Below are 18,954 nucleotides of genomic sequence, written 5' to 3'. Positions count from 1 at the left end.
CCTCAGGGAGGTGCAGAGGGGAGCGGGGTGGGGGAGGTGGGGGGAGGTGAGGGAGGTGGGGTTGGGGGTGGGGAGGCAGGTCTGGCAGCCTCGGCGGAGAAGAAAAGAGTCGACGTTTCGAGTCCTCATGGCCCTTCAGCAGAACTGAAGGAGAGGGGTGAAATATAAGCTGGTTTAAGGTGGGGGGCGGGGTGGGGGTGGGGGGGTGGTTGAGAGAAGTTGAGGGTGGGGTGGTTGTAGGGACAAGCAAGCAGTGATAGGAGAGAGAAATGGAAAGCAATGAAGGTGAACAAGGCAGAAGAGACAGGCGGAAATCCAGAATGAGCAACTCGCTGACTGTGTGCCTGGGAATCGGCACCCTGCTGCGAAGCCACACCCAGTCGAATTGCCATTCGCCTCTTGCTGCCCCAGCGCACGCCATCTTGCTTTTTTTTTATCTTGGAGGCAGGGGGTGTGTCAACCTGCAAGTGGGACAACACCATTTTTACACGGGAGGGAGGAGAAGCCTGTCGGGCAATTCCTCTACAAAAGCACACGCACACCATCACACACACACAACCTCACACACATCCCCACACACAACCTCACACACACACCCTCACACACCCCCACACACACCTCCACACACACCCACATACACACCTCACCCTCACACACCACCTCATACTCACCCCACACACCCCACACACACCCCACCCACCCCCACACCACCCCCACACCCCTCCCACACACCCCCACTCACACCCCCCACCACACCCCCCCAATCTCCCGCGTACACTCCCCACCCCCCCGCACACACACCCCACACACACCCCCACACACACCCTCACAAACACCATCACGCACACGCACACCATCACACACACACAACCTCACACACATCCCCACACACAACCTCACACACACCCTCACACACCCCCACACACACCCACACACACACCCACACACAACCTCACACACACACCCTCACACACCCCCACACACCCCCACACACACACCCTCACACCCCCCCACACACACACCCTCACACACACCCCCACACACACCCTCACACACATACCCCCACACACCCTCACACACACCCCCCCCACACACACACCCCCAATCTCCCCCGAACACCCCCCACCCCCCGCACACACACCCTCACAAACACCCTCACGCACACACACCCTCACACACACACACACCCTCACACACACACCCTCACACACACCTACACACACACCCCCACATCCCCCCTACACACACACCCTCACACACACCCCCACACACACCCTCTCACACACCCCCACACACACCTACACACACACCCCCACATCCCCTTCACACACACACCCTCACACACACCCCCACACACACCCTCACACACATACCCCCACACACCCTCACACACACCCCCCCCACACACACACCCCCAATCTCCCCCGAACACCCCCCACCCCCCGCACACACACCCTCACAAACACCCTCACGCACACACACCCTCACACACACACACACCCTCACACACACACCCTCACACACACCTACACACACACCCCCACATCCCCCCTCACACACACCCTCACACACACCTACACACACACCCCCACATCCCCCCCTACACACACACCCTCACACACACCTACACACACACCCCCACATCCCCCCTCACACAAACCCTCACACACACCTACACACACACCCCCACATCCCCCCTCACACACACACCCCCACACAGACACCCCGACACACACACCCCCACACACACACACCCCCCCACACACCCCCCACACACCCACGATTTGATTGAACAGAACAATCTGTAGCTGGTTCTATACTCTCAGTTAATAATTATCAGTTGCAAAGTCTCCTAATGGTGGTTGAAAGATGTTTATGCTGCTCTGTCGTCCTCTCTCTCTTCCTCTCCCTCTCTCCCCCTCTCTCTCACTCTCTCTCTCTCTCTCTCCTCCAAGCTGAGGTTGGAACAATGGTTGGACGGAGGATCTTGCTGCTTCTGCTGCTGATGACAGTCACTCTTAGCTCAGCAAAGAGTAAGTGTTTCCCTTTCACCCTATTCTCCTCCTCCACGCCTCTCTAACTGCAAATAACAACTGCAATCTCAGCCCTGTCGACCCTGCAAAGTCCTCCTTTTAACATCTGGGGCCTTGTGCCAAAAATGGGAGAGCTGTCTCACAGACTAGTCAAGCAACAGCCTGACATAGTCATCCTCACAGAATCATACCTTATAGATAATGTCCCAGACACCACCATCACCATCCCTGGGTATGTCCTGTCCCACTGGCAGGACAGACCCAGCAGAGGTGGCGGCACAGTGGTATACAGTCGGGAGGGAGTTGCCCTGGGGGTCATCAACATCGACTCCGGACCCCATGAAGTCTCAGGGCATCAGGTCAAACATGGGCAAGGAAACCTCCTGCTGATTACCACGTACCGCCCTCCCTCAGCTGATGAGTCAGTGCTTCCTCCATGTTGAACATCATTTGGAGGAAGCACTGAGGGTGGCAAGGGTGCAGAATGTACTCTGGGTGGGGGACTTCAATGCCCATCACCAAGAGTGTCTCGGTAGCACCACTGCTGACCGAGCTGGCCGAGTCCTAAACGACATAGCTGCTAGACTGGGTCTGCGGCAGGTGGTGAGGGAACCAACAAGAGGGAAAAACATACTTGACCTCATCCTCACCATCCTGCCTGCCACAGATGCATCTCTCCATGACAGTATCGGTAGGAGTGACCACCGCACAGTCATTGTGGAGACAAAGTCCCATCTTCACATTGAGGATACCCTCCATCGTGTTGTGTAGCACTACCACCATGCTAAATGGGATAGATTCAGAACAGATCTAGGAACTCAAGATTGGGCATCCATGAGGCGCTGTGGGCCATCAGCAGCAGCAGAATTGTACTCGAACACAATCTGTAACCTCATGGCCTGGCATATCCCCCACTCTACCATTACCATCAAGCCAGGGGATTAACCCTGGTTCAATGAAGAGTGCAGGAGGACATGCCAGGAGCAGAACCAGACATACCGAAAAATGAGGTGTCAGCCTGGTGAAGCTATAATACATGCCAAACAACATAAGCAGCAAACGATAGACAGAGCTAAGCAATTCCACAGCCAACGGGTCAGATCTAAGCTCTGCAGTCCCATCACATCCAGTCATGAATGGTGGTGGACAATTAATCAAGGAGGCTCCACAAATACCTCCATCCTCAATGATGGAGGAGCCCAGCACATCAGGGGTACGACTGAAGCATTCACAACAATCTTCAACCAGAAGTGCCAAGTGGATGATCCATCTCAGCCTCCTCTGGAGGTCCCCAGCACCACAGAGCCACACTTCAGCCAAGTTAATTCGCTCCATGTGATATTAAGAAACGGCTGAAGGCACTGGATACTGCAAAGGCTATGGGCCCTGACAATATTCCAGCAATAGTACTGAAGATTTGTGCTCCAGAACTTGCCGCACCCCTAGCCAAGCTGTTCCAGTACAGCTACAACACTGGCATCTACCCAGCTATGTGGAAAATTGCCCAAGTATGTCCTGTACACAAAAAGCAGGACAAATCCAACCCGACCAATTACCACCCCTTCAGTCTACTCTCGATCATCAGTAAAGTAATGGAAGGGGTCATCAACAGTGCTAACAAACAGCACTTGCTTAACAATAACCTGCTCACTGACACTCAGTTTGGGTTCTGCCAGGGCCACTCAGCTCCTGACCTCATTACAGACTTGGTTCAAACACGGACAAAAGAGCTGAACTCCCGAGGTGAGGTGAGAGTGACTGCCCTTGACATCAAGGCCGCATTTGACTGAGTGTGGCATCAAAGAGCCCTAGCAAAATGGAGTTAATGGGAATCAGGGGGAAACTCTCTGCTGGTTGGAGTCATACCTAGCACAAAGGAAGACGGTTGTGGTTGTTGGAGATCAGTCATCTCAGCTCCAGGACATCACTGCAGGAGTTCCTCAGGATAGTGTCCTTGGCCCAGCCATCTTCAGCTGCTTCATCAATGACCTTCCTTCCCTCATAAGGTCAGGAGTGGGGATGTTCGCTGATGGTTGCACAACGTTCAGCACCATTCGAGACTCCTCACATACTGAAGCAGTCCATGTCCAGCAAGACCTGGACAATATCCAGGCTTGGGCTGACAAGTGGCAAGTAACATTCGCGCCACACAAGTGCCGGGCTATCACCATCTCCAACAAGAGAGAAGCTAACCATCGCTCCTTGACATTCAATGGCATTACCATCACCGAATCCCCTACTATCAACATCCTAGGGGTTACCATTGACCAGAAAATGAACTGGACTAGCCATATAAATACTGTGGCTACAAGAGCAGGTCAGAAGCTAGGAATCCTGTGGCAAGTAACTCACCTCCTGACTCTTAAGAACATAAGAAATATGAACAGGATTAGACCATTCGGCCCCTCGAGTCTGCTCCACCATTCAATGAGATCATGGCTGATCTTCTTGTGTTTCGATTTCCACATTCCCATCTAACACTCAATAACTTTTGATTCCCTCACCTAACAAGAATCTATCTACCTCCGCCTTAAAAATATTCAGTGACCCCGCCTCCTCCACCACCTGAGGCCGAGAGTTCCAAAGTCACACAACCCTCTGAGAGAAAAAAATTCTCCCCTCATCTCTGTCCTAAAAGGGCGACCCCTAATTTTAAACCAGTGCCTCCTAGTCCTGGACTCACCCACAAGAGGAAACACCCTTTCCACGTCCACCTTGTCAAGGCCGTTCAGGATCTTGTAAACTTCAATCAAATCACCCCTCACTCTTCTAAACTCCACTGGAAACAAGTCCAGTCTGTCCAACCTTCCCTCACAAGACAACCCACTCATTCCAGGTATCAATCTAGTAAACCTCCTCTGAACCGCCTCCAATGCATTTACATCCTCCCTTAAATAAGGAGACCAAAACTGCACACAGTATTCGAGATGTGGTCTCATCAATGCCCTGTATAACTGAAGCATAACATCCTTCCTTTTATGTTCAATCCCTCTCATAATAAAGGATAGAATTCCATTAACCTTCTTAATTACTTGCTGTACCTGCGTATTAACTTTTTGTGACTCATGTACTAGAACACCCAGATCCCTCTGCACCTCAGAATTATGCAGCTGTTCTCCATTTAAGTAATACTCTGCTTTTTTGTTCTTCCTGCCAAAGTGAACAACTTCACATTTCCCCACATTAAACTCCATTTGCCAGATCTTTGCCCACTCACTCAACCTATCTATATCCATCTGCAAACTCCTCATGTCCTCTTCACAATATACTTTCCTACCTATCTTTGTGTCATCTGTAAATTTAGCTACTGTGTCTCCGCTCCCCTCATCTAAGTCATTGATGTAAATTGTAAAAAGTTGAGGCCCCAGTACAGACCCCTGTGGGACTCCACCTGTCACACCCTGCCAATCAGAAAAAGACCCATTTATGCATACTCTCTGCTTTCTGCCAGCCAGTCAATCTTCTATCCACGCTAATATGTTACCCCTTACACCGTGCGCTTTTATTTTCTGTAATAACCTTTGATATGGCACCTTATCAAATACCCAAAGCCTGTCCACCATCTACAAGGCACAAGTCAGGAATGTGATGGAATACTCTCCACTTGCCTGGATGAGTGCAGCTCCCACAACACTCAAGAAGCTCAACACCGTCCAGGACAAAGCAGCCCCGCTTGATCGGCACCCCATCCACAAACGTTCACTCCCTCCACCACCGACGCACAGTAGCAGCAGTGTGTGTACCATCTACAAGATGCACTGCAGCAACTCACCAAGGCTCCTTAGACAGCACCTTCCAAACCCGCGACCACCACCATCTAGAAGGACAAGGGCAGCAGACACATGGGAACACTACCGCCTATAAATTCCCCTCCGAGCCACTCACCATCCTGACTTGGAAACATATCGGCTATTCCTTCACTGTCGCTGGGTCAAAATCCTGGAACTCCCTCCCTAACAGCACTGTGGGTGTACCTACACCACATGGGACTGCAGCGACTAAAGAAGGCAGCTCATCACCACCTTCTCAGGGGGCAATTAGGGATGGGCAATAAATGCTGGGCCCAGCCGGCAACACCCACACCCCGTGAATGCATTAAAAAAAAGTCAGAAAAGCCCCCACCACTGCCTCTGTTCCCCTCTCCACACTGGGGAAGACAGGCCGAACCGAGGAGACTTAAATAACTCGAAACCTTGACAGTTCCACATACCTTACCCGTCCCTCAGGGGCGTTTACGCTGCCACCACGGAGTGGCCCCTATCTGCCCTCTCGGGTGGCTGTAAACAATCTCACGGTCACGGCTTTGGAGAGGAGCAGGGAGGCTCTCCCTGGCCAGCTGCGGGTCAGCTGGTCGCGCTGCTGCCTCAGGATTGGCGGGACGCAGGTTCAAATCCCCGGTCGAGGGACCTGGAACACCGGAAATTCCAGGCTGACGCTCTGGGTGCCGTGCTGATGGGGGTGCTGCACTGTCAGAGGCGCTGGCTTTCAGGTGAGACGTTTTAGGCCAGATGGGACACTGTCTGAAAGGGAGCTGGGGAGTTCTCCCCGGCGCCCTGGCCAATATTTATCCCTGGACCAATGTTATGGAAACAGATAATGCGGTCAGGCTCATGTTGCTGTTTGTGGGAGCTTGCTGTGCACGAATTAGCTGCAACATTTCCTACCTTCCAACAGTGACTGCACTTCATAAAGTCCTTTCACTTGCTGTGATATCCTCTGTGACATTCTGAGATTGTGGAAAGTGTTGTAGAAATGTTTTTCTGTGATGATCACTGGCCTGTTTAGTTTCTCTTGTCCTGGGTGCACTCGCTTGGGGATGGTTACGTGTGTGTGTGTCAGTCTGAGCGTGTGTGTATGTGCGTATCAGTCTGAGTGTGTGTGTGTCAGTCTGTGAGTTTGTGAATGTGTCAGTCTGTGAGTATGAGTGTGTCAGTCTGTGAGTGTGTCAGCCTGTGAGTGCCTGAGAGCGTGTGTGTGAGAGTGTCAGTTTGCGAGTGTGAAAGTGTGTCTGTGTCTTTGTGTCAGTCTGTGAGTGTGTCAGCCAGTGAGTCTGTGAGTATGTGTGTGTGTGTTAGTGTGTCAGTCTGAATGTGTGAGTGTGTCAGTCTGAGTGTGTGTGTGTGTGTCAGTCTGTGAGTGTGTGAATGTGTCAGTCTGTGAGTGTGTCAGCCTGTGAGTGTGTGAATGTGTCAGTCTGTGAATGTGTCAGTCTGTGAGTGTGTCAGCCTGTGATTGTCTGAGAGTGTGTGTGTGTGTCAGCTTGTGAGTGTGAGAGCGTGTCCATGTGTGTGCGTCAGTCTGAGTGTGTCAGTCTGTGAGTGTGTGTGAGTATGTGTGTGTGTGTGTTAGTGTGTCAATCTGAGTGTGTGTGTGTGTACGTGTGTCAGTCTGTGAGTGTGTCAGTCTGTGTGTGTGTCAGTGTGTGTGTGTCAGTCTGAATGTGTAAGTGTGTCAGTCTGTGTGAGTGTGTCAGTCTGTGTGTCATTCTGAGTGTGTCAGTCTGAGTGTGTAAGAGTGTCAGTCTGTGTGAGTGTGTCAGTCTGTGTGAGTGTGTCAGTCTGTGTGAGTGTGTCAGTCTGTGAGAGTATAAGCAGCCAGTGACTCTGAGTGTTTGTACCTTTCTCCAGCCTTGCTGCAGTGCTCAGGGCAGCTGGAAGAGCTGACCGGGCACGTTGGAGGCTCTGTGTTGATGCCATGCAGCTTTAACTGGACGGGAGTCATGCCTGAGCTACACCGTGTGGTCTGGCAGAAGAGGATTGAGGGGGGACAACCCCTGGTGGCCCACGAGCGTGAACTGCTTGAAGAGAACAAGAGCCAGGACAGGGAGTTTGCGGGACGCACCTCCTTGGCGGCCAATTGGTTCGAGAAGAGGGAAGCGTCGCTGACTCTGTCGAGAGTCTCGATGAACGACACTGGGCTGTACCAGTGTCACATCGTCACCCAGCGTCCACATTCCTCAGCCATCTGCGCTGATATCAGGCTGACCGTCAGCCCAGGTGAGGAACTCGACCTGCACCCTTCCTTCGCCAGCTGCCAAACACCCATGACTAATCTCTCCTTGGCCACTCGACTGTGGGAGCCATCACATTATATATTCTCTTTCTTTCCCTCTGTCTCTCTCTCTCTCGTTCCCTTGTCTTTTTTCCTCCTTCCTCCCTCCCTCCCTCTCTCTCTTTCTCCTTCCTCTCTCTCTCTCTTCCTTTCTCTTCCTTTCCTGTCTTCCTCTCTCTCTCTCCTCCCGCTCTCCATCTCCCTTTCCCCTTCCCCCTCTCCCACTCTCTTTGATTCTCCTCTCTTTCCTTGATCTCTCTTCCACTCTCCCCCTCTTCTCCTCCCTTTCTCTCCTCTCTCTCTCTCTCCCTCTCCACCTAGCCTCTCCTTCATCCCCAATCCCCCCCACCCCTGCCTGGCGGGGGAGGGGACAAGGCTGGCCCGTGGAGGCGGAGGGAGGGAGGGATGGGGGGGGAGTGCGGTTTCAGGTTATTGGAGGGGATGATTTACTGGCTGCGGGTGGGAAAAGGGTGACACTGAGACAGCAACTCATGGACAATTTGGTTTGTTTGGGGTTTGACAGATACCGCTGAAGCCACAACTGTACCCAGCCTGTTCCTGCTCGCTGGCCTGGTCTTGGTCCCTCTCTTCAGCTGATGGGAGTCCGAACAACTCACAGCAGGTCAGTGACAAGGCACCTCAACCACTTCATCTGTCCCTCCTCCCTCCCCCCCATCACCTCCTATCTCCTCGCCTCCATCCTCCTCCCCTTTTCTGGTCCCATCTTCCCATTCCCCCCATTCCCTTACCTCCGTCCCACCCACCACCCTCTCCCAGGCCTCCGCACCCTTCCTAAAGCCCGGTAGCGACCTTGGCCGGCTGCCCCCGTGTCGCGGTGAGCTCCGCCTCACCTAGATGGTCAGCCATTTTGTGCCAGTCGCCGGGTTTACCTACTCAGCCAGCGCAACTCAGGGACCTCAATCCTCAGAGCCACGCCTAGAAACGGGAAGAGGATGGAGGCCATTCGGCCCCTCGGTGGCTGCTCCGCCATGCGATACGATGGTGGTCGGCCTGACTGAGGCCTCGACTCTGCTATCCCGTAACCCTTGTCAGTCAAAGATCTGCCCCACTCAGCCTTAAGCGTACTTAAGGGCCCAGCCTCTACTGCTGCTTTCTGGGGAGGGGAGAGACCCCCCTCAAGGCTCCCTCGTCGCCATCCTAGATGGGCAGTCCCTTTGCTCCAGACGGGATTTTGCACTGAGCTGAGGTAAACTCAGCGCTAAAGGCAGGTTGGCACCTCCCACAGCGGAGCACTGCCCCCTCACGTCCTTGGCCTCCTACTAACCACGTTCCAACTAAGCTCGAGGAGCAGCTCCTCACCCTTTCGATCGGGCACGTTACAGCCTCCCAGACCCCTGGAGAGGGTCCAGAGGAGGTTCACGAGAACGATCCCAGGAATGAATTGCTTAACACATGAGGAACGTTTGAGGACTCTGGGTCTATAACTCGATGGAGTTTAGAAGGATGAGGGGGGATCTGATTGAAACTTACAGAATACTGAAAGGCCTGGATAGAGTGGACGTGGGGAAGATGTTTCCATGAGTAGGAGAGACTAGGACCCGAGGGCACAGCCTCAGAATAAAGGGAAGACCTTTTAGAACAGAGATGAGGAGAAACTTCTTTAGCCAGAGAGTGATGAATCTATGGAATTCATTGCCACAGAAGGCTGTGGAGGCCAGGTCATTGAGTGTATTTAAGACCGAGATAGATAGGTTCTTGATCGGTAAGGGGATCAAAGGTTACGGGGAGAAGGCGGGAGAATGGGGGTTGAGAAACTTATCAGCCATGATTGAATGGCGGAGCAGACTCGATGGGCCGAATGGCCTAATTTCTGCTCCTAGGTCTTATGGTCTTATGGCATCGTGTTCAGCAACATCAAATCGCAACCGCTGGCTCCCGTTTTCTTCCCGAGGAGCGTCTGTCGGCGATGACACGGCTGCTGCCATTCACACCTCCTCCGGCCCCGTCTTTTGCTTCTCTACTTGCCCCATTTTGCCATCTCCTTTTGCCCCCTTGCGCCGCCATCCCCAACTTTTCACCGTTTCACCGCCCGGCCGGCTGCGGAACCTTCCCGTTTTTTTTGCTTTATCCTGCCCCCACCTCCTGAAAACCCATTTACGTCTCCAAAGCGCGCGTCGGCGTTTGGCCAAAGGCCCAGGAGTGGAACACGATGGGCATTAGGACCACGCGGCATCCCGGTTCGCCGAGGAGAGGGCCCGAAGGCCTCTGGGTCCCCTCGCGAATCAGCCGAATATCTTCGCCATCCCGGCAGCCAACCCGCCGGGAGCCGGATCGCTTCGTTCGCCGGGGCCTCGACCTCCGATCGCAAACCCACCCCCGCCGCTAAAATCCGTCCTACGTCGGGAGGGACTTGTGAAGAGGGACCGACGCCCCAAGATGGCTGCATCACATGACTGATGACATCATCGTGTACTAAGCATGCTCACATCAGCACATGGGGAAAAAAAATTTAAAGGGGCGGGGGAAGCAGCATCGTGGGTGGGGTGGGTGGGGGTGGGGGTGGGGGGGTGGTGTGGGGAAAGTAAAGGGGAGCACGGGTGCTGAAGGGTTCACTCAGCGACAGCTCCCCGAATTGCAAAGAGGCATTGAAAGGGAAGGAGGCATTAGCGGTCTTGATAAACCCCCGGGTGAGATGTACCCCAGGATCGTGAGGCAAGGGAGGAGTTGCTCTGACACTAATTTCCCAATCCTCTCGGGCCTCGGGAGAGGTGCCACGGGGGGTTGGTGGGGGCGGGGTGGGGGTGGGAGACTGGAAGGCTTGCGAATGTGGTACCCTTATTCAAGGAGAAGGGTAGTTAGGGGGTAAAGCAGGTAATGGCAGGCCGGCGAGTCTTAACATCAGCGGGAGGGAAACCACTGGGGAAAAAAAAAAATCCAAGGGACGGGATTGACCTCCGCTTGGGGAGGCCGGGATTAACCAGGGATAGTCAGCGAGGGCTTTGTCAGGGGGGAGATTGTGCCTAACAAATTTGATTGAGTTTTTCGAGGGGGTGGCTAGTTGTGTAGACGAGGGTAGTGCAGTGGATGTAGTCTACCTGGACTTCAGCCAGGCTTTTGACACAGTCCCGCATGGGAGACTGGCCAAGAAGGTGAGAGCCCATGGGATCCAGGGCAATTTGGCAAATCGGATCCAAAATGGGCTTAGCGGCAGGAGGCAGAGGGGTGATGGTCGAGGGGCGTTTTTGCGATTGGAAGCCTGTGATGAATGGTGTACCGCAGGGATCGGTGCTGGCACCCTTGCTGTTTGTCGTGTACGTGAATGATTTAGATGTGAGTGTCGGAGGTATGATCAGTAAGTTCGCAGATGCCGTGAAAATTGGTGGTGTGGTAAATAGTGAGGAGGAAAGCCTTAGATTACAGGACGATATAGATGGGCTGGTAAGATGGGCAGAGCAGTGGCAAATGGAATTTAATCCTGAGAAGTGTGAGGTGATGCATTTTGGGAGGACTAACACGTCAAGGGGATACACGATGAATGGTTGGACCCCAGGAAATACAGAGGATCAGAGGGATCTTGGTGTAGATGGCCATAGATCCCTGAAGGCAGCAGCACAGGTAGATAAGGTGGTTAAGGTGGCATATGGGATACGTGCCTTTATTAGCCGAGGCACAGAATATAAGAGCAGGGAGGTTATGTTGGAGCCGTATAAAGTGTTAGTTAGGCCACAGCTGGAGTAGTGTGTGTAGTTCTGGTCACCATACTATAGGAAGGATGTGGTTACATTGGAGAGGGTGCAGAGGGGATTCACCAGGATGTTGCCTGGAGCGTTTCAGCTATGAAGAGAGACTGGATAGGTTGGGGTTGTTTTCCTTAGAGTGGAGAGGCGGGGGGAGCTGATGGAGATATACAAAATTAAGAGGGGCACAGATAGGGTAGGTGGGAGGAAACTTTTCCCCTTAGCGGAGGTGTCAATAACCAGGGGGGCATAGATTTAAGGTAAGGGGCAGGAGGCTTAGAGGGGATTTGAGGAAAGATTTTTCACCCAGAGGGTGGTTGGAATCTGGAACTCACTGCCCGAGGGGGGGTGGTAGAGGGAGGAACCCTCGCAACGTTTAAGAAGCATTTGGATGAGCACTTGAAACGCCAAAGCGTACAGGGCTGTGGGGCAAGGACTGGAAAAGGGGATTAGACCAGATAGGGGCTTGAAGGCCGGCACGGACACGATGGGCCGAAGGGCCTTTTTTTGTGCTGTGTAACCCGATGACTAGCTGCCTCGGGGAGGGGGGTGGTGCTGAAGATTTGTAATGTCAAAAACGAAGAGTCCAAAAATAAGGGAAACATGTTCCCTCGTGTGCCCCTCTCTTGTCACACGAGCAGGGGGACACGTTAAAAATGAGTTTCACAAGAACTTTATTCATTTATTTTTTCTCACCGCTGCTCGAAAACCTCACCCCCCCTCCCCCGCCACCCCCACCCCCCGCGGATGAGGTTTCGCGTAAGACGCCAAGGCCGCTTGGCGTGTTCCCGCTGCCTCTCCCGCCGACCGTGAGGCTGGGTGGCGGGGGTGGGGGGGGTGGGCAGGAAGAATTTAACTCTAGCGAATGAATTAGTTCGCTGAATTAATTGAGGGGCTGAATCGCCCCCTTCGTGCTCAGCGGGCGCTCCGGAGGCTCCCGGAATAGGGAAGGGAATCGGCCGTCCTTACCCCGACCCCCTCCCCGGTCTGGCCCACCCGTGACTCCAGACCCACACAGCAAATGCGGTCAACCCTTAACTGCCCCCCTACCCTCTGCAAGGTGGTGAGGTCGGGACTCTCCCTCCTGGCCGGACGAGCTGGAAATGACGGCCGTTGGACGCCAGCGACGGAACCAACGCAAACCCTGCGAACGTCCCTGTTTAAAAACCCCACCCAGCTCGCCAATGCCCCCGTTTTCAAGGAGGGGAGTCTGCCAGGCCTCTCACCCGGGCCTAGCCTACGTGTGAACCCACCCACCCCCACCCCTTCCGGACCGGGGGCTGACTCGATAACTGCCCCCCACAACCCCACCTCCGAAACGGCCGAGCAAAATGGCCCGCCCGGCTCCAAGGGCAGTTAGGGACGGTCAACAAACTCCGGCCTAGCCAGCAGAGGGCCCCCCTGTCCCACCAGAGAAGAGGACGAGCTGCCTCCGACCCATGAGCATGTCCCCCCCCTCCCCTCCCCTCCCCCCCAACTCCCAATCACCCCTGGCCTCCCACCCCCGGCGAAATGACCCTCCCTCCCCATTCGCCCGCGCTGTGCTGAAGTGCGGGTCAGACGCAGACCGGTTCTCAGAGTTAAGTAACGATATCCCTTTAAATGGGGAAGAATAAAGCCCGTCGCCATTTTCTAAAAAATAATTCCTACGTGGGATGTGGGAGCCCCCGGCAAGGCCGCCATTTGTTGCCCATTTGTTGACCAGCCCCCACACCCCCGCCGCCACCATGACCCTTGAACCGAGTGGGCTCGCTCGGCCCTATCAGAGGAGGGGGGCAATTAAGGGTCGATCACGTTTGGCCGTGGGGGTCTGGAGTCACATGTGGGCCAGGCCGGGTCAGGACGGCCGATTCCCTTCCCCCCCCAAAAGGGGAGCACGAGTGAACCAGATGGGGTTTTTTTTTTTGCGACAACCCATGACGATTTCGTGGTCATCATTACTGGGATTAGGGCCAGAAAACCCCGCCCCCCCCAGTTTTCCATTCCGGGTCCGTTCGGTGAATTTCAAGTCCGCCAGCGGCCGTGGTGGGATTTGAACCTGTGGCCTCCCACCCCACACCCCCCCCACCCCTCCAGGCGACCGGGCTGAGGTCTCCCGGATTGCCGGCCCGGTGTCATTGCCGCCCCAAGGCGCCGTGGCCCACACGGTGGCGTTGAGTTTGCCCAGAGTCAACGGGAGAACCACCTTTTCAGATCGTTGGCCTAGAAACGAAACGCGAGGAATATCCAGCGGGCACCGACCGAACGGGGAGCTGAGATGGCGGTTTTATCCTTCACCAGGCGTGGCTGGCAGAGGGGGGTAAGAGGGTAAAATCGGGGGGGCCAGGGAGGTAGTGCCATGTTGTGGCCGACCTATACTGACCAGCGAGGTTGGGCCGAAGCAGCAGCTGGCAGACTTGGGGGCCTGGGTGGGGGGTGTGGGGGGCCTCCTCTCCAGGCATCCAGCCTGCAGGGGGTTCCTCATGCACCCCCTCCCACCAAACTATCCACCCTCCCTGTGCTCCCCCCAGCGCACACCCCCACTCCCCCTCCCAGCTCCACCTTCCACCCTGCCCCGCAGGTCAGGGGCTGGGAATCCTGCGGAGAGTAACTCCCCCCAAAGTCTGTCCACCATCTACAAGGCACCAGTCGGGAGTGTGATGGAATATTCTCCACTTGCCTGGATGAGTGTGGCTCCCACAACACTCAAGAAGCTCGACACCATCCAGGACAAAGCAGCCCCGCTTGATTGGCACCCCATCCACAAACATTCACTCCCTCCACCACCGATGCACGGTAGCAGCAGTGTGTGTACCATCTAAAAGATGCACTGCAGCAACTCACTAAGGCTCCTCAGACAGCACCTTCCAAACCCATGACCGCTACCATCTAGAAGGACAAGGGCAGCAGATAGATGAGAACACCGCCACCTGGAAGTTCCCCTCCGAGCCACTCACCATCCTGACTTGGAAATATACCGGCCATTCCTTCACTGTCTCTGGGTCAAACTCCTGGAACTCCCTCCCTAACAGCACTGTGGGTGTACCTACACCACACAGGGACTGCAGTGGCTCAAGAAGGCAGCTCACCCCCACTTTGTCAAGGGGCAATTGGGGATGGGCAATAAATGCTTGGCCCAGCCAGCGACACCCACACACCCCAGGAAATAATTAAAGAAATGTGCCTCTCTCTCTCCTCCTTTAAGAACCAAATTCTTTGACCGAGCTTCTAGGCCGCCTGCCCTAAATATCGCCCGAACTGGCTCCGACTCCCCTCTCGTGAAGCACTTGGTGCGTTTTACGACGTTAAGCGCTATATAAATGCACGTGGTTGTTGTTGTTGTTCAGTGATTTCTTTTTTTTTATTTTTTATTTTCAGGTCTTGTACATATAATCTAAAGCCAGAGCTTCGAAACAAGAGATCTTGCGTGCCTGCTCCTTTAAGAATTGATGTTGGAACGTTCCAGAAGCCAATAAAGTTAAATGTTCTGCATGTGACTTCCGTATCGCCATCGATGTATCCTGCCTGTGTCCGTCACGTGCATTAATTTTTCTCCGTTCCTTTACTTTGAGCGCTCCTCCCCGAACAGAGGTAAGTTAATCTGGGACCCTTGGGATCCTAATTTTCCTGGGTTTCGCTCCTCATCGTCCCTGGGAGCCCATTCCGGGGAGAGGGAAAGGCACCCACCATTTCTAATTCTCACCCCCCCTCCCACCCAGCTCACCACCACCTGGTCTCGAGGTTGACCTCAGCATGGACAGACTTGGGGGAAGGGGGTACAGTAGCTCACGCCAGCCCCAGAATGGACTCTGAAGGGCCCAACGCCCCTCTCCCCACCTCTGACCAGTGCCCCCCACCCGTCCCCGCCCTCCCCGGCAACAGCCTGACCAGTGCCCCCCACCCGTCCCCGCCCTCCCCGGCAACAGCCTGACCAGTGCCCCCACCCGTCCCCGCCGTCCCCGGCAACAACGGGCCTGCAAAAGGTGTGATACTCCACCAGCCTGCCTGTGCATTGGCTCCAAACAGGCCCCCAATGGCATTAAGTGAGTGGACCCTGTCACAGGCCAGGTTTCTCCTTCATCAGCTCAGATCTCTACCACTCTACTCAACGCCATTAACCCGCCCTTGGGGGGGTGGAAATCGCCACGGGAGATTTTTTTTTAGAAAGAATGGCGACGTAATTTTATATGTTGGAGACGGGTGGGCGATTGACGGTGCTGTTTGAATAGCTGAATCTAACCTCAAACCCTGACCTTTGACCCCAACCGCTAACCCCTTCACCCTAACCCCGAGCCCTGGCCACTCATTCCTGGCCCGAACTTGCACCATTAACCTCAAGCTCTAACAGTTAAACCTAACCACTAACCTGAACCCATAACCCTAACCTAACCACTAACCCTAACCCCGAACCAGTAACCCTGACCTCTAACCATTTACCTCCAACCCCTAGCCACAAATATTGGTTGCTAATTTATTACCACTGACTCTTCGTCCTACCTAGCAACCCGGAACCTAAACCCCCGCCGAAGCCCTAAATCGTACAGAATCAATAATCACCACCCCCCCACCTCAGGTCAATACCCAATCTGTAAGTACAGAAGCCCAAATGCCCTGATTTGTAGGGAATCCCCACCTTCTCCTGACCAAAAAACAGGTTTTTCTTCAAATGAGCCTGTGGTGTGAAATTGGTGCGTGGGGAGCGTCGCCTTGGCGACAAGGCCGTAAGTGGGGTGCGAAATACTGGGGCCTAACACCGATGGCGCCCGCTTCCCCCTCTCCGGGCCTCTGGTGACCCTGTGCCACAGGGGAGTGCAGCGGGTCAAGAAGGCGGGCTCACCACCGCCTTCTCGAGGGGCAGTTAGGGACGGGCAGCAAACGCTGGGCCCGGCCCAGCGACGCCCACATCTCCCCGCGAAGGAATAATGTATTTTTAAAAAAAAACCTCGGAAGGCCGCTCCAGAGTGTGATGGGCCTGGGGCAATTAAGGAAGCAACAATTCCTCGCCCCGTTTTCTGCCCTGTTTTATTTTATCCTGTCGAGGGCTGAGCATTGGGAACATCACGGCGGACAGATAACCATCTCTTTGGTAAGCGGGCAAAACGCAGCTCACGTTGGGAACCTTACCCCCCTGAGCTCTGCCAACGGGCAGATAATGTTTGTCGCCCCCAGGCCACGATCGGGGGACTTTGTGCTTGACTGTGCCGAGTTTTGCGATCGGTGGATGTCCTTTGCGGGCTGGCATTTCCCCCTTCCCTGATCGCCTGACAAACTAGACTCACACCACGCTTTTGTGTCAGGCCGTGCTAACCCTGAGTGTCCTTGTGCTCGATGGAAATTCCGGGGAAGGGCATGTGATCCATCGCTGGCCCCCGTCCTCTCGGAGGTTGATGCCCCTTCCGGACTTTTGACCCTGTTAATGTCTACATCAACACCAATGCCCACAATGGCGCCAGTGTTCCTGTTAATGCCCGCATCTCTCTTGGTGATGCCCAAGATAATGTTGCTGCTAATGATGTCTGTGTCATGGTAATGTCTATCCCTCCGTCGACATATAAATTCATGTGGCTTGTATTACTGTTGGTAGGCCAACGCTGATGTCCCTGTCCTTCCACGAGGATGTCCATTGCCCTTGTGGTAGTCAATGCCCATGTTAAGTACCCCTGTTGATGCCTAACTTCTCTGTCAATGCCCTTACACCAATGTTCCTGCTCATGCTACCAACCTGCCTCTCTCCGTGTTCCTTGATGCTAGTGTAGCCCTGCTTGGTGGTCGCAATACACACCCCGTGCCCCCTTCCCTGGTCTTTGACCAACTGAACACTGAAACCCAGAGCTGGACGCTCACCCGGGTCCTTGGAAGCCAAGGTCCAGCTCCAACTCTGCCTGGGGGAAGCCATGCAAAGCCTGAAGCAGCTTTGCTGGAGTGTTGAGTGAGGGGAGGTGGATTCAGAGGCTGAGCCTCATCCCAGAGAGAAATGCTCGATCGTGGACCTTAAGGGCCATTGGAAAAGGGGCCAAGGACGGGATAGGATCCTTTCAGGCGGCCATACTTGGACTGATTGCACTATCTGGTGATCTTACTGTATGTTTACATGGTACTTGCATGTACTTCAAGAATGAACTCTCTTTAACAGTCTGTTCAATATCTGATTGCTAACCCCTGTGTCTCGGCTACTGACTGCTATATCTCTGGCAGAATAAAGCTTTCTTTAATGCACTTATGGTCTTTAAATCTGCTCTCGCTTTCCTTGAACCCTGACGATCATAAAAATTTACAGCATGGCGTCATGAAAATATAATAATTTTCATCATATTATTGTGATTTATTGTAAAGGTAGGTTAATAGTGGGGTTCGGATTAGTTTCTCTCTGTGGATGTGTGTGTGTGTGTGTGTGTGTGTGTGTGTGAGGGACTTAGTTGAATTAGAGACAGCTGGTCTGGAGGCTTTGAATTATCCAAAAGGGAAGCTAGGTTTGAAATGCTAAATATGTAAAGACAGCTGAAGTTTTAGAATGTGAGGTGTGAGGAACATTCGCATTTTCCGGTAAAAAGAGTGGTTTGAATTTCAAAGAGATGGTAGGATGTTACACCTAGCTAAATGAACCTAAGCCAACCAGTGTGTTTACTTTTCCCAAAGGTTACTGATAATATGAGCACTATGAAAGATTTATATGAGGAGAAAAGTAAAGTTGCAAAGACATATTGGAAGAATGGAATTTAGATTATAAAGGGAGAAATATGCATCAAGGAGATGAGGTTAGGTGTAAGTGGGGAAGGCATTCTAAGATCTAACCCAAGTGTGAAAAGCCTTCAGCCTCTGTATATCAGGTTGCTGCCTACAGGTCCCAAAGCTAAGAAAATTCACTTTGAATATCACTGTCCAGGGTATTGTGTGCTTTGCCTAGATCTGTTGAAATTTATTTGTTTTTGCTGTTGCCTTAACGGAGATGTAACTGGGAGTCAGGTTAATTAGAGGAGTTAGGAATTATTATAGTAGTAATTTGTAGACCTATGTTTGTGCTTAAAATCTTGTATTAATAAATGTTTAATTTAGTTTTGTAAAAAAAAACCTCTACGCCTCGGTGAACTTATTACTATTGAATTCAAGACACGCATCTCGAAATAAAAATACAAATTGCAAAACAGTTGTGGCAACTGTTTCAAGTTTCCCCCTGGGATTTGAGCAGCTCGGCA

The 18,954-nt window shown here is 53.4% G+C and overlaps 1 protein-coding gene across 1 annotated transcript in view; it reads left to right on the top strand.

The window, feature by feature from the left end:
• The window catches only part of LOC144671828 (V-set domain-containing T-cell activation inhibitor 1-like), a 25,583-nt gene extending 6,769 nt beyond the window's left edge, over positions 1 to 18,814 (top strand). Inside the window, exons 2-6 of the mRNA XM_078533883.1 lie at positions 1,956 to 2,033; positions 7,661 to 8,029; positions 8,608 to 8,706; positions 15,140 to 15,352; positions 17,346 to 18,814. Of these exons, the coding sequence (XP_078390009.1) occupies positions 1,970 to 2,033; positions 7,661 to 8,029; positions 8,608 to 8,681 (507 nt within the window). The 5' untranslated portion in view covers positions 1,956 to 1,969 and the 3' untranslated portion in view covers positions 8,682 to 8,706; positions 15,140 to 15,352; positions 17,346 to 18,814. The remainder of the gene's footprint in view (positions 1 to 1,955; positions 2,034 to 7,660; positions 8,030 to 8,607; positions 8,707 to 15,139; positions 15,353 to 17,345) is intronic.
• The last annotated feature ends 140 nt before the right edge of the window (positions 18,815 to 18,954 follow it).

The sequence above is a fragment of the Cetorhinus maximus genome, chromosome 34, assembly GCF_964194155.1.
Source record: "Cetorhinus maximus chromosome 34, sCetMax3.hap1.1, whole genome shotgun sequence".
NCBI lineage: Eukaryota > Metazoa > Chordata > Chondrichthyes > Lamniformes > Cetorhinidae > Cetorhinus > Cetorhinus maximus.
The sequence above is the reverse complement of the archived record's forward strand: the minus strand, read 5'-3'. Positions and strand labels throughout refer to the sequence as shown.